Raw genomic sequence first — 22,028 nt, 5'->3', positions numbered from 1 at the left:
TTTATTTCTGCAGTGCGTTGATGTAAATGTATACGGTGCATACTAAACGTCACAGCTCTTACCTGTAAGGTGTCAACTTCGTTAGTGCAGGAGCCTTTGGCGTGCCGGCTGCAGAAAGAGCGGAGTTCTGTCCGCGAAGACTGCACAGACGGAACCTTGATCTAGCGCTCCGGAGTGCCGCATGGTGGCTTCTCGCAGTGTTGTTTCTCACAGCAGAAGTCGTCACACAAATAAGTATGCGTGGATGCATATTTTCGAAAACCCAACGCACAATGAGAGGGACAGATGGAGGTCACTGAGGAGGAGATGCAATCGTCCAAGTCTCGCACCTGCATTGCTGTTGGAGTCAACGACACATATTTCCAGGCCTTCTTGAGTGTCTCTGGTCTGGAGAAGGTGACCGTCACATTCCGCGAAAAGTTTCACTGCGTCTTCTCTACTGCAACCCATGAACGACTCATCTGCACTATTTTTTCAACTGGTCAGAACCTTTCGGTGGATGAACGAAGGTTGAAACCTAAAGGCCATACTCCTGTCACACGGGCACCCGCAAACTCCGTTTAACTCCCTCGTCATTACACCAAGAGAGATGCAGTCCGTGTCACACGGTCTCCCTTACACTAAGGAGATTAAACGGAGCGTTTCACAAAGGGAGTTCAGTGATCTCCGTTAGCAGCGGAAAGGAGTACTCTCGTCCCTAGTAATCAGTAGTTACGGGAAAAATTGCACACAAAACAGCTGCAGTCAACACAATTTCACTAGTAAAGTTCTTTCACTGCGTAATCCATTCATAACATGTATTTAACGAAAAGAAAATACTTGTACAAGTGGACGTAATCTCCACACCATGCCTCGCAAAAAGCCGTCGTGTCACCATTTTGAAGAAGTGTCTCCGTGTTCATGCACGCCGTTGTGTTTACATCTGTGCATCTCGCTCCCTTCTTCTTGCGGTGCTCTTTATACTACTTCAACACTACCAAAAGCCATAGCATTGAGTGACACAGATTTTCTTACTTCTTCGTCAACAATGGCAGTGCCGGCAGTACGTGCAAACTGTTGTGTGACCCATCGGCAGCAAGGGCTTCGTGGGCTGAAGGTGAGACCTGTGCTCATCCAATATTGGAAAGGACAACGTGATCTAAGGGGTAGCACAACTTCAAAGCGAGAAGTTTCAATGTGTTTGACAATCAGCGCACTAGAGAAAACGCGTAGCAAAACAAACATGCAGTGTTACCAGCACACCTGTCAACATTACTGCCAAAGTGCTTGCAGGTGCACGTTTCTGTGATAAAAGCCAAGACATTTTTGTTTCTATGCGATTAAATTATGGTTTTTATAATCACACATGCAATTGAGAATATTTTCGGCATGATTAAACACGAAATGTTGCATGCAGACTTAGGTGCAGCAGCACCTAATGGACCCCTTGCGGCGTCTGTCCAAAGCTCGTAAAGTTGCTGTGTGACATGGGCACAACTCCATCCATGTCGAACTCTCTAATGGAGTTGCACATTCATGGGGTTTAACGGAATTCGGTGGTGGCCATCTGATAGGGGCATCAGTCTGGTATTCGGCAGTACAGGAGGGACAACGGGGTCAAATGAGGAGATTCAGAATAGGGTACACAATTCATTTCAACATATAGGCACAGGGCGCGGGGCGGGTCTTGGCGCCTCTTTCGGTGGAGGCGCACAACTAATGGCATGTGAGTGCCGGAAAGGAGCAGGCGCTTGCTGCGGGGACGCGGTGCTGGATGTTGGCTACGCTTCATTGTGCTCTCGTCGCTTGTGTCCTGCGCTGCCGAAAGGCCTCGGGAACCAAGCCCGAGCAGACAGGCTGAGCTGCAGGCTGCACAAACAGCTATGCAAACATGGATAAAGCTGGTGAGTACATCCAGTTCCATCGGTTCCCGTCGGCAATCGCCGTCGCCGACGGCCTTGACCACGCACCGGCCGCCAACGACGGCCCTCATTGCGTCAAGCTACATGAAGTACATAGACTGAAGATAGCTGTTGAAATATTAGAATCGGCGACGCATCGAAAAGAAAAGGAATGCAAAACGGGAACAGTAGTTTTGCACGATGTACAACGGAGGAACAACATGTGCGATCGGCCAAGCATTGCGTAAAGAAAGCCGAAAATCGAATAGGAGACGTAGGGTATCCTTTTCAAATGTTGGGAGGCAATGTTAACGTGTAGACAGAATAACAAGGTATTAAATATTCGGCAGATCCCACGCCTTGTGGGAATCGGTTTCATGCGAATCAGTCAGCGAGTAGTTCTCTGCTTCTTTTTTTTGGTGTTGAGCCAAGCGTTATGATGTTGATCTACGTGTTTTTGTAAGTGCAGTAGTTGTGTACACATCGTGGTCTTACCAGGCACGTCGACTACGCTGGCGTTCAAAGGGTAACTTATGGTCTGACGTTACGTCAGCACCCACGTTACAGCACATACGTCAGTATTTTCGCAGTGAAGTGCGCTTTACGGTGCGATTATGTGAACATCATACGTAACATTCGTTTGCGTATTCCTCCGGGGTCGAGAAACGCTTGAATATAGCTTGCTGAATCATATAGGAATACAAATGTACCATTTATTACACTGCTATAAAAGCAGGGCAAACACTGGAACCACAGACGTTAACCTGACATGACGCCTGTATCATAGGAGTACATATGTAGTGTTTATTGCTTTGTTATAAAATTAGATAGCCAGCACCACAACCACAACTGACGTTGCACCGACATTACGCCTGCAAAGGGTGTTTTTCCAAAGCAGGTTCTAGACCTGGCGTGGCTCTGTGGTAGAATACCTGACTGCCACGCAGAACCATTGGGTTCAATTCCTGCTGGGATCCTGATTTTTATTCTCTGCATTTGGGGTCAATGCTGACGTTGTCGGTTTTTCTTAACGCTCTCGCATTTTAATTACCAATGTCTGTTCTCGCCGTTCCTGGGTAGATATAAACTGTCAATTACCTGTGGCGCATACCCATACACCGATGCCCGTGGTAAACGGGTATGTGCCACACGTGTCTGGAGGAAAGGGTTTGACGACGTACCTGACAGGATTTTCACTTTATTCATGTCATGAGCAGACAGTCATATTCGTGAAATTCCGCTTGCCCTCCCATGCCAATTTTGGTCTACACCAAGTTAAGGAGGCGATCACGAGAGCACACAGACGTAGGTGGCTAGATAAACAGATACCTAGATAGAAACGCTCAAAGTGTCTAGGGTTCGTTAAGAAATGCTTTGCATTTAAAAAATAGAAATGGTGCTACTTACATCAAGCTACACATCGTAGCTTATCGCGTTAAGCTTCGTCTGCGGGGCGCACTTGCAACGCTATTTGCACTCGTTGTCGCCTTTATATTCCGTGATGTCGTGCACGTGACCTGCTTCATGCAAGCGGAGACCCTTCTCTAGAGCACACGCACGAAAACGCGTACGCCAGCTGGTCAAGTCTTTGAAACTGCAGCGCAAAAAAAACTGGCAGCGCCATGGGTGCACTTGCGCTGTCAGGACTCGCCTCTGCGCCAGGGACCCTCCAGACAATAATGAGGAACAGCGAGTTCGGCAGTTAGGATGCAAAGATGCTTATTTTACATCGTGTCGCCACTCGGGCCTGCCTCATTTGCAGTCCCGAAAGGGAGGAGGCCCACTCTGGTCCGTCTCCGAACGAAAACAAACGCACCACGCAAAGAAGCTGACTCGTTTGATGTTCCGACAGTGCTCATCGGTGTGGACATGAGAGGGACACCGTGTCATTCTTTCTAGATCACTTGGTTGGCGGCCATTAAACGCGTCCACGACCGCAATTGACTGCGCAGGAGTCTGCCTGAAGCCCGACGATGGGCCTCGTTGTCTGAACACATGTCCGAGAGTCGAGCGCTTAGTGCATTGTTCAAAAGAACACTGTTGCTGCCGCTTCTCTTTGCCTCTCGGCAACAAGCGCAACAGCATACAGCTTCGAATTGGTCGAAAAGAAACGCCGCGCTTCTCTTCGAATACGTGCCGAAAGTAGCAGAGCCTGCTCCGCGTCGTCTGCTTCACATGCCAGTGCTGTCCCTGCCGCCGCTTGGGGCGCTTTTCGGGAGAGGTGTAGCTGGCGCCTTACGACGGCCGCCCGGTGCCTATACACGGGAAGGCGCATCGGGGTCCCCAGTACCAACCACAAAAAACTGAGAAATACCAGAACTGCGAACTATGCTACGAAGAAAGGAAAGTTGAGCAGGAAAAAAATCTTTTCTGCAAAACATGTGCAATCAACCTTTGTTTCACCGCGTCAATGAACTGCTTCGCGCAGGTGGCATGATAGACACGAGTGCTTATATTATTGCATATGTATATATTAGCAGTATTATTCTATAAGGGCCTTATGATCAAAATGTATATTTCGATTTTTTTGTTTACCTTGTGCAGAGTAGCATTGATGTTTTTGTGTATTTTTTTTGCATTTTTCTTTGTTTTGAGAATTTTTTTATAACATTTGAAATAAATCTGTTGTTTGAAATTAATACTGTTGGAATGACCAATTCTCCCTCTATTATTTGATGCCCTAAACTTTAGCGTCATGATACCCTATACTTTAGCATCTATTAATTTCTGTTGCAGTAAAAAAAAAATGTACTGGACTACCCAAAAACAACCGATTTTTCTGTGGTCACAAAAGTTGAGCAAGGCTTCTTGGATTTTGTTGTAGAAATAGACATGCGCCTGAGTCTCGTATTTGAAAAAAATGTTGGAGGCCATACTGTTATGTTTCTCTTGAATGCCGTGCGGTGGCACTATGAATACTTACGTTCACTGTTAAACTTGTTTCATTTTCCTTGACATTTTGCATTGCTTTTTCTGGCAGTGCGTAGCAACTGAAGTGATTTTCAAGAAACGAAAAAAGAAAAGCAATAAGACATAACAAGTTATAAAAAAAACCACCTTGGCCGCAACTGGAACATCGGTCTTTTGAGTGGCAAGCGGGCATTCTACCTCTGCACCACTTTGGTAGAGTGACACGCGGCTCCTAAATGACAACATATTGCCAGCTACTGGTTGCAACGCCACAAGCGGCGTGACCCTGCTTTGGCTTCATGTTTCAAAGCTCGTTCCGAGCACTCCCCCTTGTTCTAGTATGACGAACAGGACTGACAGGTTAGGACATGGATAACATGACATGCCTGTCTCATATGTCATGAAACCCTTTTCCTCAGTCATGTGTACTGCATAGCCGCTTACCACGGCCCGTGGTATTCAGGGGTGCCACAGGCGATTGTCTATGTTAACAAAAAACTTGTGGCACAGACAGAACGAGGGAAAGGATAGGGCACCATTTTTGCTTGTTCGGTTCGCGCCTCAAGTCTTTTGTTAAGCTATGCGCCAACTCGCCCATTGTTACACTCTGCTGATTTCAGTCTATATCAACCCAGGACAGTGACACTGAAAACTTTCAGACAGTTTGCGTAGATTAAAGAAGAGAAACGCATACATACCGTTTGTCGGGGTTGGTGATTTTAATGTAGCACACAAACACTTACATGTGTACTCTTATGACTCAAAGCAATGAATGCTGATTACACTTTGTTTCAATAAAAAATTGCAGGCAGTTTGCACTAAGTCGCACAATGCTTGCCACAGCAAAGCATGGGTTATGCAGTTACTGGCCAACTGTTTCAAGTGAAATGGATTCCCACAATGTGTTCGTTTGTGTTCTTTGCAATAAGGCACTGGCAAGCCCAAATCTTCCTTCCTCCAGGTTAAGTAGGGCCACCTGTGCAACTACTTCCATTTGCTTTTGCTATCTATGTGCAGCCTGGCCTGCCTAGCCGCAAACGGTCATGCTCACCACTGCCTCCCTTGCGCCGAAGGTCACCGCGCCGATCTCCACGCCGTTCTCCACGTCGGTCACCTCGTCGGTCTCCACGCCGGTCACCACGTCATTCTCCACACCGGCCACGGTCTCCACTGCGAGAACAGTGGGGAAGTGGGCCGCCGCGAAAGCGTTCACCAGATGTGTTTGGTGACCGCGGCTTGTCCAGAGATTCATTTTCACAGAGCCAGGCAGTGCCTGGTGCGTTTCCCAGTGGCCTCTCTGCTGCCCAGGTACGTCTGAATGCACGAGTGCAGTTTTGTTTTATTTCTTACATATAGCTTATACATGCATTATTTCAAATGTCCCACTTGACGTGAAGTGCAATCACTGTGTGTTTATGTATATTCTTTGTTATAAGTGTTGACAGTCAAACCCACTTATAACGATCCCAGATATAACAATTGGTTGTAACGACCATATTTTGGTGCACTTTCCTATGCAACCCATTCCTATTATTTTCCTATGCAATCCTTTGAAACTGCATCCAGATATAACAAACATTTTCCAAAGCATCCTATTTTTATAATTGTAAAGGCGTTTATTGACGGCGGGATTGACGGCGATGATGCACAACGACGACAGTCACCACAGAGCGCAGACTCTCACGAGCACGAGCACGAGGGGCGTGCTCTCCGAGAAGAGGTGAAGAGGGCAACCCACTAGAAGGCGCTCGAGAGGACTGCCCATTACAGCGTTCCAATGCTTCTCTACAATTACCCCGGTTACGAAAAGGGAGCCGCCTGGCAACCTAACAGCTGGTGGAAACGGTGAACGGTGGGTAGACGGTGCGGGGTGGGACGTCGGTGACATAGGCGGCGCTTGGTCATTATAAGGGCGGCTTGAGGGGCTGGTGAGGGTTGATGCGACCCGAGGCGGCTGCAGGCGATTGTAGTAGCGTGCGACGTGACCGGCGCAACCGCACGCAAAGCAGATGGGGCGATTGTCGGAAGTGCGCCAGCGGTTTACGGGTCCCATCCATGTCGCAGAACGGGATGGACGAGGCGGCTGCTGATATGAGTGCATTGTGGGCAGCAGTCGGGTCCTGGGGACGACGTCGACGTATGTGGGTGGCACAGCCGCTTCGAAGGCCTGGGGTCCGACGACGGCTTCGGCGTAACTTCGCGGGCCAGCCACAGGAATCGCTGGGGGCGGCCTGGCTACAGCTCGCGCGTAGCTTAGTGGCGCAGGCACTGGAGGCGGCTGGTGGTATTCAGGAATGACCTCCGCGATTTCTTGCTGAATCGCTCGGTGGAGGGGAGGCAGAAGTGTAGTTGGCGGCTGATCAACATGCTGCGGTGAAGCGAAAGCCAGTAGAGAGACCTGGCGGGCAATTTCCTCACGCACGAACGATTTGATTTTGGCGAGCGAAGTGGAGTGGTCAGAAATGGCCGACAAGCCCGCGAGATCAGTGTCGCGTGATGGCGATTGACGGGTCATCAAGCGCTGCCGGCGCAGCTCCTCGTACCTTTGGCACAGCGTGATGACCTCTGCCACTGTGCGAGGGTTTTTGGCCAGCAGCATGGTGAAGGCATCGTCGTCGATGCCTTTCATAACATTCCTGATTCGGTCGGACTCCGACATGTTCGCATCGGCTTTCTTGCACAAGTCAAGGATGTCTTCAATGTAGCTCGTGAACGATTCACCTGCCTGCTGAGCTCGTTCACGTAAACGCTGTTCGGCTTGCAGCTTATGTATGGCAGGGTGGCCATACACGTCGACGATGGCGGTCTTGAAATCGGACCACGTCGGGAAATCGGATGCATGGTTGTTGTACCACATGCCTGCCACACCCGCGAGGTAGAAAACCAAGTTGCACAGCTTGCCTGCTTCGTCCCATTTATTGGGGACACTCACCCGTTCGTAAATCGCGAGCCAGTCCTCCACGTCGGTGCCATCCGCGCCGGTGAAGACAGGAGGGTCGCGGATACGGGGGACACCGGGACAAGCGGTCGGGGCAGGAGGCGGCGTTTACTGAGGGGCGTCTTGCAGCATGGCAGATGGCACGGTACGGGATCCAAGCTCCAGGGGCATCGAATGGAGACAGAAGTTGTGGCGACGGTACAGCACTCTCCACCACCACCAAAGGTGTTTATTGACGGCGGGATTGACAGCGACGATGCACAACGACGACAGTCACGACAGAGCGCAGACTCTCACGAGCACGAGGGCGTGCTCTCTGAGAAGAGCGGAAAGGGCGACCCACTAGAAGGCGCTCAAGAGGATGGCCCATTGCAGCGTTCCAATGCTTCTCTACATGATTAACACTTCAGATGGGCGCATGATAAAAATATGGCGCATATGAAGTGAAAAAAAATTAGACGAGGCCTTCCAAAGTGGTATAGAAACACCTGCTCGCACGTGCCAGTTGCAAACAAGATTCTTAGATTGGCGAGCACCGCATGCACATTTCAGACTCCATGAGCACGGTCGCTCACTTTCCAGGCAGGGTCAGCATGGCAGTAAGGAAAATGAAGCCTGCGGGTCAGCTTTTGAGACGTCGCTCTGCACAGCTACGACCACCTACGGTGATGGAAGTGCTGCTCCAAAAGAGAAATGCTGCTTCAAAGTAATTTTTGTTAGGAACTGCTCCGAACCTGCTCCGAAATGGTGCTGGGAAACTGAAAACAACGAACTTTAACCACGTGACCATCCAGCAAGCCTAACGAAACCAAAAACAGGCTGTAGCTATCATCCTAGTGTGCAGGTTGTATAGAGTAAAAGCTCGTTAATTCGACACCCGTTAATTCGGATAATTCGGACGGCTCTATTGGTCCCGGCCAAAGTGCATCTTAATCTATGGGACCAAAGCTTCGTTAATTCGTCAGAATTGGGTTCCGCACCGCTTAATTCGGACAAATGCTGACGGCTGCCGCTTCACAAAAGTGTGGTAAAGCAGCGCTGGCACCACGGGAGCGAAACCGAAACCTGAGTGACATCGCCATCGTCATCAACTAGTGGGGCGATCGCAGCGTCACCGAACGTCGGCGTCTTTCTTCACTCCACTGCGCCTCCGACGCCATTTTCCCTTGTGTTGTGTCGGTACCATGGAGTACTCTCCTGCCCAATCAAGAAATTATTAATGATGTCGCGACCTCATCGCACCTCACGGGAAGTCTCGGAGGCGCTTTTGATATTAGAGGATGTTTGCCTGAGCATTCCGACAGTTTGCATGCTGTTGGCCATTTGGAAAAGTTAAGAAAAATTGTAATGTAAGCCGGAATCTGCGTGAAAACGCAGACGACCATTACAAAATACTTCAGCAAATAAAGGTATGCTTCTCCAACTTGATTTTAATGTTGTTTTTTCTGTTCATTCGTTAATTCGGCATTCGGTTAATTCGGACATTTTTCCGGTCCCGTGAAATCCGAATTAACGAGCTTTTACTGTACTAGCTGCATATTATCATATTGACAAGGCCACAAGTACTGGCACAATATATCTGATTTGGCTGTATGTTTATTTATTATTATTTATTTATTTATTTATTATTTATTTATTTATTGTCAGCCGGAATCTGCACGAAAACGCAGACGACCATTACAAAATACTTCAGCAATAAAGGTATGCTTCTCCAACTTGATTTTAATGTATGTATGTTGTAAGCTGAATGTTTGTACCTGACAAGTGTGTCAGATTAGTTCGATATCATACTGATTACTAGCTGCTGCTGTGTGGCTGATTGCATTTAGCACTTTGCCAGGCCTCATTTGTGCCATGAGAACTGGCATTTGAAGTGTATAGCTCATTTAGCTTTTTTCTTTTTCTTTAATTTTCAGTGCAGGCTATTTTGGTGAAATCCGAAAATAATAGATTGCTTTGATCTCGTACTGATTACAAACTGCTGCCTTGGCAACAGTTATATGCGATTGTGGTTACTTTATAATTTGGTGCTCAACTTTATTGCTTTTATATCATTTCTGTTGCAAGCTTAATAGAACTTTTTGTTGGGCTAGTTGGTACATGCTTACTGAAAAACCAAAAAGACGCGTACCATCAAGGAAAAAAAGTAGTTCTGTCCTGTCCTTACTTTTTTTCCTTGATGGTACGCGTCTTTTTGGTTTTTCAGTTTTCTGTTGCAAGCACTGGTATTCAGTGACCATCCATCTGCTTAATAATTTCTTCCTTGCAATTTGCAGTGATTATTGTATGTGCAATGTTTAATACCAAATACATACCTGCCAACTCTCCCGAATTGTTCGGGAGACTCCGAATTTCGACCTTATCTCCCGATTGTATGAATGCTATCACAATTCTCCCAAAAAGTGGCCGCCACAGTAGAGGCGTTTTTTTTTTTTATAATCACGCGCGTACGTCAGCATTTCCTGCTGCGGCAGTTGTGGTGCTATGGAAGAGCACTCGCGACTACACTTCTACAGTCAAATCTCGTTACAACGAACACCACATTAACGAACATTTCAAATTAACGAACTTTTAAGAAATGCCGTGCCGACTGCTTTTAGTTTCAATGTAAAAATATTTCACTACTACGACTTCAGAATAACGAACATTCCGAATAACGATCGTCATTTAATTCCCGTGTCATCTTAACAACACCTCAGTACTACGAACTTATATCCCGAAATGCGAGGATTCTTAGATTTCAGTGTATCGGTCATGGCAGTCGGAGCTGTAAGGTAGCGGACGACGCAGTGCGAAGAGCGGACGCCCTCCCGCAAAAACCTGGGATGGCGCGAGAGGAGAAAGACGCGGGCGGAGAACTTTTTTTTTTTCCTCCGTTGCGGAGGCGACAACGCATCAGGTTTTGTAAAGGCCCAACCACATGCATTGCACGCGACTTTCGAGCGAAGGCAGCTGCGACAAACGGGCTCCATCGCGCTGTCGCAACGGGACCCCACATGTTCGCGACGAAGTGTCACGGTTGCTCGATTGAAAAACTATTCGTGCGCACAGGCAAATTACGAAAAAGAATTAGAGTAGATGAATGACAACATGCCAATTATTATTTGTCTTGTTTGAGATAAGGATGCCATAAAAGCGTTTCGTGACTTTCTCTTTTCGCCGTCTTATGTTTACCGCGACAGTCGTATCTGCTGTGATCCCATGGGACACCCGGAAGCGTACGCTGCCTACGCTACGTCGCACTTTGCAAACTGCGTTATGTTGGGGTTAGTCCACGAGGCGCATCTTGACAACGTTTCCTCTTGCTGTCATAGAACGTTTAAGAAAAGCCGCAGCGCCTCCCATCGTTGGTTCGCAGGGAGAAGGGCTACCTCACACGACGACGATGTTGACATTGCAGCAAGCTACCACCAATGCAGCAAGCTACCACCGAAACAATCAAAACAAACCGTCGATCAATATCAACGACAAAATACGGCCGCTGCCTCGCTCTCCGTGTGAGATGGGGCTGTAAAGAAGGTAGTCTATAACTTGCATTCCTTGAGTACGCGCCGATTGGAAGCATCACAAGCAAATTGCACCCGAAGCGAGGGTCAGAGATGCCGCCATTTTGCCGACATCGTCATGCTCACTTCCGGGCGACAAGCGATGTTTTCTGGCTTTCCAGAAACCTGCGACGGGGGCGATGGATGGCCCTCCGCGACAGCAAATCCTGTCGGCCGTCGCTCAAAACTCGCGTGCATGCAGTTGGGCCTTCAAGGACTGCAGCGATGACATGGACGACGATGTCACGGTAGCACCACGAAGATTGCGACGAATCCGTGTCGGCCACAGATGCGTTGGACTACTGAGGAAACTCCGTTATTCAGAGAAAAAAGCTGAACAGCGACCGAAGCGGCACATAAAAATGCGGACGGTCTAGAATTGTTCGTGACGCAGAGTTTGTGCTGCACCCGTCAAAAACGGTCACGGCACGGACTATTTCAATAAACGTGCCTTGTCTGACGTTCACGTGTGCATTGTTGTGAAAACGAGTTCAAGGAGGTACCGTTGCAAAGTAGGACGTTTGCGTTACTTAATTCTATTGTTATGGTAAATTTTGGGCTTTCACTATCACTATAACGACCTTTCAGAATAACGAACATCTTTCCGCGGTCCCCTGAGTTCTTTATACCGAGATTTCACTGTAGTTCATTGTAACCATACCGTAGAGTACCACTAGTATAGTCTAGGCACTATTGGCCGCGAGGATTACGGAGTCGCCCTCTATCGGACGCGCCTCGATTGCGTGCTAGGCAGGATACCACCGTCGCCCTCCCCATAGGTTTTGCTGTCGGCGCTTTGCAAAAACACCTCGCGGAAGTCCTCTAGGGCATTTCTGCAAGTACTTTCGAAAGGAACTGTGTTCTTTACTGTCAAAATAATCATTTTCGACAAACTGAAAGCACAAGATAGTCTACAGTCGCTGTCTCTTTGCAGAAAATCGAGCAACCGCTTCACGCGGTCACCGCGTTGGAGACCCCTGACCAACGGCCTCTTGCGTGAAAGGTAGTCACTCGCTGAGTGCAAACTATGTGAATATCTCGTTAGAGTAGACTGCCTGTATACCCAAATGGAGCATAACGAAGAAGCCTCAAGCCAGCGATCGCACGGTTCGCGACGACTGATGGTGCCTCTGCATGTACGAGTGACTGCATGTATGTTCGTACTGATGGTTTTGCTTTTGCTACGAGCGCGTTTTGGCACCGCGCTGTGAACTTTAGGCCGCAAAATATGAGATTTGTGAGTACACAAACAACTACTGTTGCGCTGACGCTATCAGAGCAGTTCAAAACAATTTCGTTACAACTACGGCTTCGGTGCGCATGGCAACTTTTTGCTGTGCCGCCCCGACGATTTAGTGTTTTTTTTTTCGGTCTAAATTCGTGTACGTTTCATGTCATTTGACAAGTTGTCTCGCACTGCGTATTGATCGGTCTTCTCAGCGGCAAATGCCGCTGCTTCGTGTTCTTTATTCAATGCATTCGTTTCGTTTGGTGCTCACACAAAACGTGAGCAAATTCGACGCCTTTTTTAATGCTTCTTAATTATCGATCCCTTTGCATTCCAGTGAACTTGCCGCTCCCTGTCATCAACAAATTTATAGACCAAAGCTTCACCACTTCGAGATTGCTGGTGGAAGGAGAAGTAGTCTACGAGACCGAGCATGTAGTAGCATGTAGGTCAAGGAAAAGAAAGAAAATACAGTAACATTTGCCGGACTTGTTCTGCAAACGTCGGCTGTGAACTAGGACCCTCATGAACTTGAAATAGCGTGAATAAAATAGAAGTTATTGCAGCAACCAGCAGCCGCAAAACAGATAGTAATTATTTGGCGAGTACCCCAGCAATTTTGGCAGCAGTGTCGTGTCTAACGCTAACAGGGTGGCATCTTTTCCACGTACAGTCGACGTCCGATTTCCTGGACGCCCGAAATTCCGGACATGCCCGATTTCCCCGGACTCATCTGTGGCACCGTCAAGTTCCCCATAGAGTCAATGTATTAAAAGTCCGAAATTCCGGACGCTTATAGCCTTCGCCATCCGATTTCCCGGACTTTTTACTGTTAACCGCCAACCCAAAGTCACCACCGATGCCGCCATTTTGGCTGTTTTCATATCCTCGAACCCACCATACTCGCATCGCAGGTGTGGCCAGCAGCACCGCCGCACCGCGCCGCGGCTGCCGTAACCTCGAAACCGCACGTGTCAATCCGTTGCCAGCCGTAGCTTACCCAATCCAACCCTCACTGTGTTCGTTCACTTGTTGTTTTGTCAGCTCTCCCAGCTCTGCGGTCGTGTCTGCGGTTGATCGTTTGCTGCTGCGCGCTATCTTCGGTGATCACTTTCCCGACCTTCAGCATCCACCGAGTTCCTAGCTGTTTCGTGCTGCGCTTTTCGTCGAGCGTCGAGCTGTTGACCTCAGGTCTGCCGTCGGCATGCTAGCGGAATCGATGAAGGCGGTTACGCAAGAGACTCTGCGGAACTGTTTTCACCACGCGGGCTTCACAATCGACGCCGAGACGGCCGTCTCGCCCTAAGTGGACAGTGTGTGTGACGAACTGCCATCCGCGGACGTTGCCTTCGACGATCTGTGCGCTGCCGGCGTGTCGATTCCAGCCGGGATAACCTTTGAGGGCTTCGCCGACGCTGACAAAGACCTTGAGCTATGTGCGGAGTTGACCGATGACGAAATCATTCGTCAAGTTACGGAAGATTCCGACGACTCCGACACCGAGAACGAAGAGCCAGCTCCTACACAGCCAACGAGCTCGGAGTTGACGCGAGCACTGATGACACTGTCATCGGTGTAAAGCAGCAACATGACGTTGGCTGAAATTGAGGCAGACATGATCGTGGGCAAGCGGAACGCCGTGCAAAAAAAAATAAGCGACTTCTTTGCGCCCAAGTGCTGACATATGAGGTAGCGCCGGCCACGTCGTCTTTTTTTATATAAACGGCTCTTTTCAGAGCCACCTAAACGATGCATTGGCTGAATTGCAATGGGAATCTTGTACTCCGGCCGTGACGGCCGTGACCCTCTCCGTCACCAAAAGGTGCGTTTTCACGTGCATTCGTTTTCCGGACTGCCTGATTTTCCGGACGTTTTCGCGGTCCCTTGAGGGTCCGGGAAATCGGACGTCGACTGTAAATAAATGAGGCTCCAAGAAAATACATGGGGTTGGAAAGACCCAACGTGAGTTTGAGAGTGACACAAATAAGTTGAAGGAAGAAGTGTTAATTTCAAGGGCTCGTTTTCTTAGTATACACAATATTAATGAGCGCTAACAGACACTAATGCGAAGGAAAGTATAGGAGATGTTTTTAGTAGTAAATGTAAGGTAAATTGTGAAGAAAGAAAAGTCGACGAAAAGGACCACGTGACGCCAAAAGGCAAAAAAGAGTGTTCCACACTCGCCGTCATGGCTGCTGGCGGCGCTGTACTGACGCTCCCACGTTTAAATGCCACATATGTACTATGGTGGCTAGAGGGGGAAGTGTGACGGGCGCTGTATCCCGCCGTGGGAGAGCGATGCGCGGAACGCAATGAAAGTTCTGGCCGCGCAAGGGGCGCTGGTGTAGTAGTAGGTGCTCGCGCTCGCCGCGCTTGCTTTGACTCGTCTGGAACTCGTTCGTTCTCTCTGTGCTGTGCCATAGCTGTGCCGTCACCTTGTTCGGATGCCTTGCCTTCGCTGTCGTCGTTTGTTTAGCCGCCACTGTACCCCACGTGTTCTGCGAACCATGCCGTCAAGTACATGCTTCGTCCCTGGCTGTAAAGGCGGGTATCGATCGTGCTCGGAGAAGCTTTCGGTCTTTAAAGCCCCGAATGGTCCTCGAGGCGAGAGCAATGAGCTCGAAATATTAAGTGGACTGACAAAGAGCTGACGAGGGACAGCGTTGTTTGCGAGCGGCACTTCGACGTGAGTTTCATCGGAAGGACATACCAACACATTATAAACGGTGATGTTGTTGAGATACCCGCGTTTGTCAGAAGACGCTGTACCTACGGTGTTTTCCGAACGCACCGCGAAGTAATTTACCAAAAAAGAAAGCAGACAGGAGGCCCAAAGGGAGCGCCAAAAACTTGAAGTTGAGGAGGGTCAAGTAATTTGACCTCTTAACGTGATAGGGGAGTATGTGATAACAAATGCCTGACATAATTATGGGATGACAAATGTGTGATAAATAAACATGTCCTTGCATGTATTTAGTATATATGCATTTAAAGCCGTAAGTTAACAGAAATCATTGGTCCTTGCATAGATAGAACTATCGCTAAAATAATAAAATAAAATGCTCCGTATCAAAGAGCCTCCAGCTGCAGCATTCCAATGTCCACTTCAATTTTCTCAAGGAAAAGGAGCCGGAAATTGTAAATGCTTTGAACATTTCGCGCTCAAGAGCACTTCAGTTTTCTCAAGGAAAAGTAGCCGGAAAATGTAAATGCTTTGAACATTTCGCGCTCAATAGGAAATGGAGAGGGGGAGGTGGGTGCGGACTGAGAGAGAAAAAAAAACGCGCTGCAGTGCAGCCAGTATACTCGCTATGAACGATTGTAAACAGTTTACACTTGACCAAGAGGAAAGAACACTTCAAAGTCAGCTGAGCTGTGCAGCCGAGAAAGTGCTTTAGCTCAACTGAAGCAGACTATAAATATGGTAAAAGCAGCGCAAAGGAACATGATAATAAGAACGACACAGAACCTGCGCTGAACAGTCAGCGCCTGTCCTGTGTCGTTCTTCTCGTGTTGCCGTTTTTTTGCGCTGCTTTTACCATGAAAATCAACCAACTAGCCCAGTTTTTGCGCACTGTTGCAGATTACACATGTCGAAGCAAACGATATTAAGACACATTTAAATATGAAAACATGGAGGCACGCCAGTTCCGTCTGGTTTAAAAGCATTCTTGGTTTTCTTTTTTTTTTTCCTCTTGCTTAACACCGCTAAGAACTTGCAACACATGCTTCTTAGCGAAACAAACACGTAGCGCCTTTAACAACACGGGCGCGGAGTATAAGCGATTATTAGAAACAAGTGAAAATAACGTCTAGCGGCCATACGCAAAGCAGGCAAATGCCGCCGCAAGCATGGCCGCAAGCACTACAGCGCAGGTAGCGCCACCTGGTGTGACCGCCATCTTTCATTGGCAATTCGTACAGCCCTCCGCTCTCGCCCGTCACACTTCCCCCTCTAGCCACCATATATGTACCCTATAAAGTGGACGGGGGGATGGCCGCTATGGTAGCTCAGCTGCTAGAGCATCGGACGCGTTATTCGAAGGTCGCAGGTTCGGTCCCTGCCCGTGGCAAGCTATCTTTTCGTCCACTTTTCTTCTTCACATTTACCTTACATTTACTACTAAAAACATCCCCTATAATTTCCTTCGCATTATTGCCTGTTAGTGCTCATTAATATTGTGTATAAACTAAGAAAACGAGCCCTTAAAATTAACACTCTTTCCTTCATTCGTAGCAAGGGTCTCGTTCTGGCAGACTTGATGCTTTCAGGTAGTATGCGAGGGATTATTGGTCAGCTGCCAGCTCGTAATAAGTTCACGTGCTATGTGACGCCAACAGGCAAAAAAAGAGTGTTCCACACTCGCCGTCATGGCTGCTGGCGGCGCTGACTGACGCTCCCACGTTTAAATGTACATATATACCCTATAAAGCGGACGGTGGGATGGCCGCCGCGGTAGCTCAGTTGGTAGAGCATCGGACGCGTTATTCGAAGGTCGCAGGTTCGGTCCCTGCCCGTGGCAAGCTATCTTTTCGTCCACTTTTCTTTCTTCACATTTACCTTACATTTACTACTAAAAACATCCCCTATAATTTCCTTCGCATTATTGCCTGTTAGTGCTCATTAATATTGTGTATAACTAAGAAACGAGCCCTTAAAATTAACACTTCTTTCCTTCATTCGTAGCAAGGGTCTCGTTCTGGCAGACTTGATGCTTTCAGGTAGTATGCGAGGGATATTGGTCAGCTGCCAGCTCGTAATAAGTTCACGTGCTATGTGACGCCAACAGGCAAAAAAAGAGTGTTCCACACTTGCCGTCATGGCTGCTGGCGGCGCTGACTGACGCTCCCACGTTTAAATGCACATATGTACCCTATAAAGTGGACGGGGGGATGGCCGCTATGGTAGCTCAGTTGTAGAGCATCGGACGCGTTATTCGAAGGTCGCAGGTTCGTCCCTGCCCGTGGCAAGCTATCTTTTCGTCCACTTTTCTTTCTTCACATTTACCTTACATTTACTACTAAAAACATCCCCTATAATTTCCTTCGCATTATTGCCTGTTAGTGCTCATTAATATTGTGTATAACTAAGAAAAACGAGCCCTTAAAATTAACACTTCTTTCCTTCATTCGTAGCAAGGGTCTCGTTCTGGCAGACTTGATGCTTTCAGGTAGTATGCGAGGGATTATTGGTCAGCTGCCAGCTCGTAATAAGTTCACGTGCTATGTGACGCCAACAGGCAAAAAAAGAGTGTTCCACACTCGCCGTCATGGCTGCTGGCGGCGCTGACTGACGCTCCCACGTTTAAATGTACATATATACCCTATAAAGCGGACGGTGGGATGGCCGCCGCGGTAGCTCAGTTGGTAGAGCATCGGACGCGTTATTCGAAGGTCGCAGGTTCGGTCCCTGCCCGTGGCAAGCTATCTTTTCGTCCACTTTTCTTTCTTCACATTTACCTTACATTTACTACTAAAAACATCCCCTATAATTTCCTTCGCATTATTGCCTGTTAGTGCTCATTAATATTGTGTATAACTAAGAAAACGAGCCCTTAAAATTAACACTTCTTTCCTTCATTCGTAGCAAGGGTCTCGTTCTGGCAGACTTGATGCTTTCAGGTAGTATGCGAGGGATTATTGGTCAGCTGCCAGCTCGTAATAAGTTCACGTGCTATGTGACGCCAACAGGCAAAAAAAGAGTGTTCCACACTCGCCGTCATGGCTGCTGGCGGCGCTGACCTGACGCTCCCACGTTTTAAATGTACATATATACCCTATAAAGCGGACGGTGGGATGGCCGCCGCGGTAGCTCAGTTGGTAGAGCATCGGACGCGTTATTCGAAGGTCGCAGGTTCGGTCCCTGCCCGTGGCAAGCTATCTTTTCGTCCACTTTTCTTTCTTCACATTTACCTTACATTTACTACTAAAAACATCCCCTATAATTTCCTTCGCATTATTGCCTGTTAGTGCTCATTAATATTGTGTATAACTAAGAAAACGAGCCCTTAAAATTAACACTTCTTTCCTTCATTCGTAGCAAGGGTCTCGTTCTGGCAGACTTGATGCTTTCAGGTAGTATGCGAGGGATTATTGGTCAGCTGCCAGCTCGTAATAAGTTCACGTGCTATGTGACGCCAACAGGCAAAAAAAGAGTGTTCCACACTTGACGTCATGGCTGCTGGCGGCGCTGACTGACGCTCCCACGTTTAAATGTACATATGTTATAGGGTTATAAAGTGGACGGGGGGATGGCCGCTGGTAGCTCAGCTGCTAGAGCATCGGACGCATTATTCGAAGGTCGCAGGTTCGGTCCCTGCCCGTGGCAAGCTATCTTTTCGTCCACTTTTCTTTCTTCACATTTACCTTACATTTACTACTAAAAACATCCCCTATAATTTCCTTCGCATTATTGCCTGTAAGTGCTTATTAATATTGTGTATAACCATGGAGGAAGGAATACTAAGGAGAGGCCCTGACGTCACATTCGTGAAGCCTCCACATCGCAAACACCCGCATCGCCTCCTAGCGAGGCGCAGCGAAACATTTCGCGATTTCCCGTCGCGACGTTTGCAAGCGCATGCGCGCATCGCGAAACTTTGCAGCCTTTTTTTGTTTGTTTTTCGCCGTGCAAGCGGTGTAGGCGGTTCACGCGTGCAGCTCTTTCTGTGTGTTCTTTAGGAAAGCTACGCAATGCCCAGCTGTTGCGTATACCCGGCGCAAATCGTGTGCACTGCGGACAGTACCGGGTGTGACTTTTCATGTGTACGTATACGTTCGCTTCATTGCTGATCGCTAAGGCATAGTATTTGCGTGCGAATGCTCTCGGATGTGCGCTCTGTACTTGTTACTCATTCTGTCAACTCGGAACACACGTGAAATTTTGTTTTTGGCGTCTGACGCGCCCTACATACCATGCGCTGAAGGCATCGTACGTTTTAGAGGCTGTGTCGTTCAAATGAAAGGGCAATAAACTTTTGTTATTGTTATCGGACTACGTGATGTATGTATTGTGCGGTGTGCGCTCGTTGCGTGCTTGTGTGTGTGCACTGGAATTACAAACTTTACGTGCACGATCGTGTATACAATACAGCGGTGTCTTCTTTTCGACGTGAAGTTACATATAGCTACTGCACTCACTTCATATACACGAGCAAATAACCGCTAATCGGCCAATAGATCTGGAAATCGGGCTACGAGAAAGGAAAAGAAAGGCCTAACGACCAGCAGAACGCGTAAGTCACTGCGAGGTGAGTTCGAATACGATGAGGCAGAGGCTGAATGTTTTTGAATACGGCATGTACCGGTACTTGCTGTACTGTTGCACAAAAATGCTCCATGAAGAATTTCAGCACGCAGTGCTCGGGCCTGCCACGCACGAACAGCCTGGTAAACGTCTCCTTGCAACATTTTACTGCGTGCGAACCGCACAATACGCGCTAAGTTTACGCCGGGACTACAAATCCGAGCAGAAGCGAACCACCGCGGAGAGCACGCCCCGGGGCGTCTGCTGTTTTGTTTGCCCCATACCGGTTTGTTTGCCCCATAATCTGACGTCACTTCCGCCACACTTTTCGCAATGCATTGGGATACGATAGGGCCTCTCCTTAGTTTTTCCTTCCTCTATGTGTATAACTAAGAAAAGGAGTCCTTAAAATTAACACTTCTTTCCTTCATTCGTAGCAAGGGTCTCGTTCTGGCAGACTTGATGCTTTCAGGTAGTATGCGAGGGATTATTGGTCAGCTGCCAGCTCGTAATAAGTTCACGTGCTATGTGACGCCAACAGGCAAAAAAAGAGTGTTCCACACTCGCCGTCATGGCTGCTGGCGGCGCTGACTGACGCTCCCACGTTTAAATGCACATATATACCCTATAAAGTGGACGGGGGGATGGCCGCTATGGTAGCTCAGCTGCTAGAGCATCGGACGCATTATTCGAAGGTCGCAGGTTCGGTCCCTGCCCGTGGCAAGCTATCTTTTCGTCCACTTTTCTTTCTTCACATTTACCTTACATTTACTACTAAAAACATCCCCTATAATTTCCTTCGCATTATTGCCTGTTAGTGCTCATTAATATTGTGTATAACTAAGAAAACGAGCCCTTAAAATTAACACTTCTTTCCTTCATTCGTAGCAAGGGTCTCGTTCTGGCAGACTTTATGCTTTCAGGTAGTATGCGAGGGATTATTGGTCAGCTGCCAGCTCGTAATAAGTTCACGTGCTATGTGACGCCAACAGGCAAAAAAAGAGTGTTCCACACTCGCCGTCATGGCTGCTGGCGGCGCTGACTGACGCTCCCACGTTTAAATGTACATATATACCCTATAAAGCGGACGGTGGGATGGCCGCCGCGGTAGCTCAGTTGGTAGAGCATCGGACGCGTTATTCGAAGGTCGCAGGTTCGGTCCCTGCCCGTGGCAAGCTATCTTTTCGTCCACTTTTTTGTTACTAATTTGTACCATGAACTAAACCTACTTAATATTGACAACCTGAACAAATTTAATGTATACATGTTTGCTTATCGAGTGGTTAAGGACCACAGCCTTCTAAAATTTATTCTCATCCAAAACCTTTCTAATTCGAACATACCCGTTCTTCCTCAAGTAACAACTTTTTACTTCCTAAGGTACGAACTAACTATGGTTCTCAAAGACTAGCTTTTGTTCTAGTCAAGCTTTGGAATTCTTTGCCGTATAATATTAAGTGTGCTTTTTCCGTTTCGTCATTCAAACATCAGCTTCGCAAATTCATACTTAAGGGGGGACGTGGGTCCTAAAATTTTTTCTTTATTTTTGAGTCAATATGAACCAAACTTCACTGTCTTGACCAGTTTTTTATGCTGATTTCAAATCTGTAATTAGTTTTTTAATAGCTGCACTAGTTCAAAAGATCTCGAGGTTCGAAAAAATAATTAGTGCCTGTTTCTTACGGGGCTTTTAGGCAATTTCGACCTACTAAACCAATATGTAAGTGCATGGGACCAATGCCCAGACCATGCTGTAGGGGGTGATGCTATTTTTATTCAGTTGAGAGCACTGTGAAGGTCAAAAAACAGATGAACACTCACTGGTGGTTATTTTTTCTCATTCGCTCTCATTAGTATCTTTAATTAAAATTTGTAAAATGGCGCTAGAGTAATGCAAATAGCATCACCCCCCATATCGTTTCAATACGAGTAAAATGATACCAAATTTGTGATTTTTACTCGGCAACAACATGGAAAAAAACCCCGTAAGGCTAAGTGCATTGAGCAAAAATATCAAACTGAGAAAAACGCATTTGAAGTTTCAGACAACTGTAACTTTTGTGGAAATGCAGCCACAGCACTAGTGGTTATATCATTTGATAGGTTTCTTCTTCACGAGAACAGCCATACCAAATATGTGACCATGACCAGCCAATGTACTGGCAAAATCTTCTTATAAAGCCACATAGTGCACCCAGTACCAGAGTGATAAAATCCACCTGTAGCAATTCATAGGCCTGTACCAATTCCTTGCAAGCTAAAGAAATACAAAATTTGTTTA

The 22,028-nt window shown here is 47.6% G+C and overlaps 1 protein-coding gene across 1 annotated transcript in view; it reads left to right on the top strand.

The window, feature by feature from the left end:
* The first annotated feature begins 285 nt into the window (after positions 1-285).
* LOC119377648 (uncharacterized) overlaps positions 286-22,028 on the top strand; it is a 44,710-nt gene continuing 22,967 nt past the window's right edge. Inside the window, exons 1-2 of the mRNA XM_037647024.1 lie at positions 286-481; positions 5,761-6,098. Of these exons, the coding sequence (XP_037502952.1) occupies positions 286-481; positions 5,761-6,098 (534 nt within the window). The remainder of the gene's footprint in view (positions 482-5,760; positions 6,099-22,028) is intronic.

Source organism: Rhipicephalus sanguineus, unplaced genomic scaffold, assembly GCF_013339695.2.
Source record: "Rhipicephalus sanguineus isolate Rsan-2018 unplaced genomic scaffold, BIME_Rsan_1.4 Seq53, whole genome shotgun sequence".
NCBI lineage: Eukaryota > Metazoa > Arthropoda > Arachnida > Ixodida > Ixodidae > Rhipicephalus > Rhipicephalus sanguineus.
The sequence above is the reverse complement of the archived record's forward strand: the minus strand, read 5'-3'. Positions and strand labels throughout refer to the sequence as shown.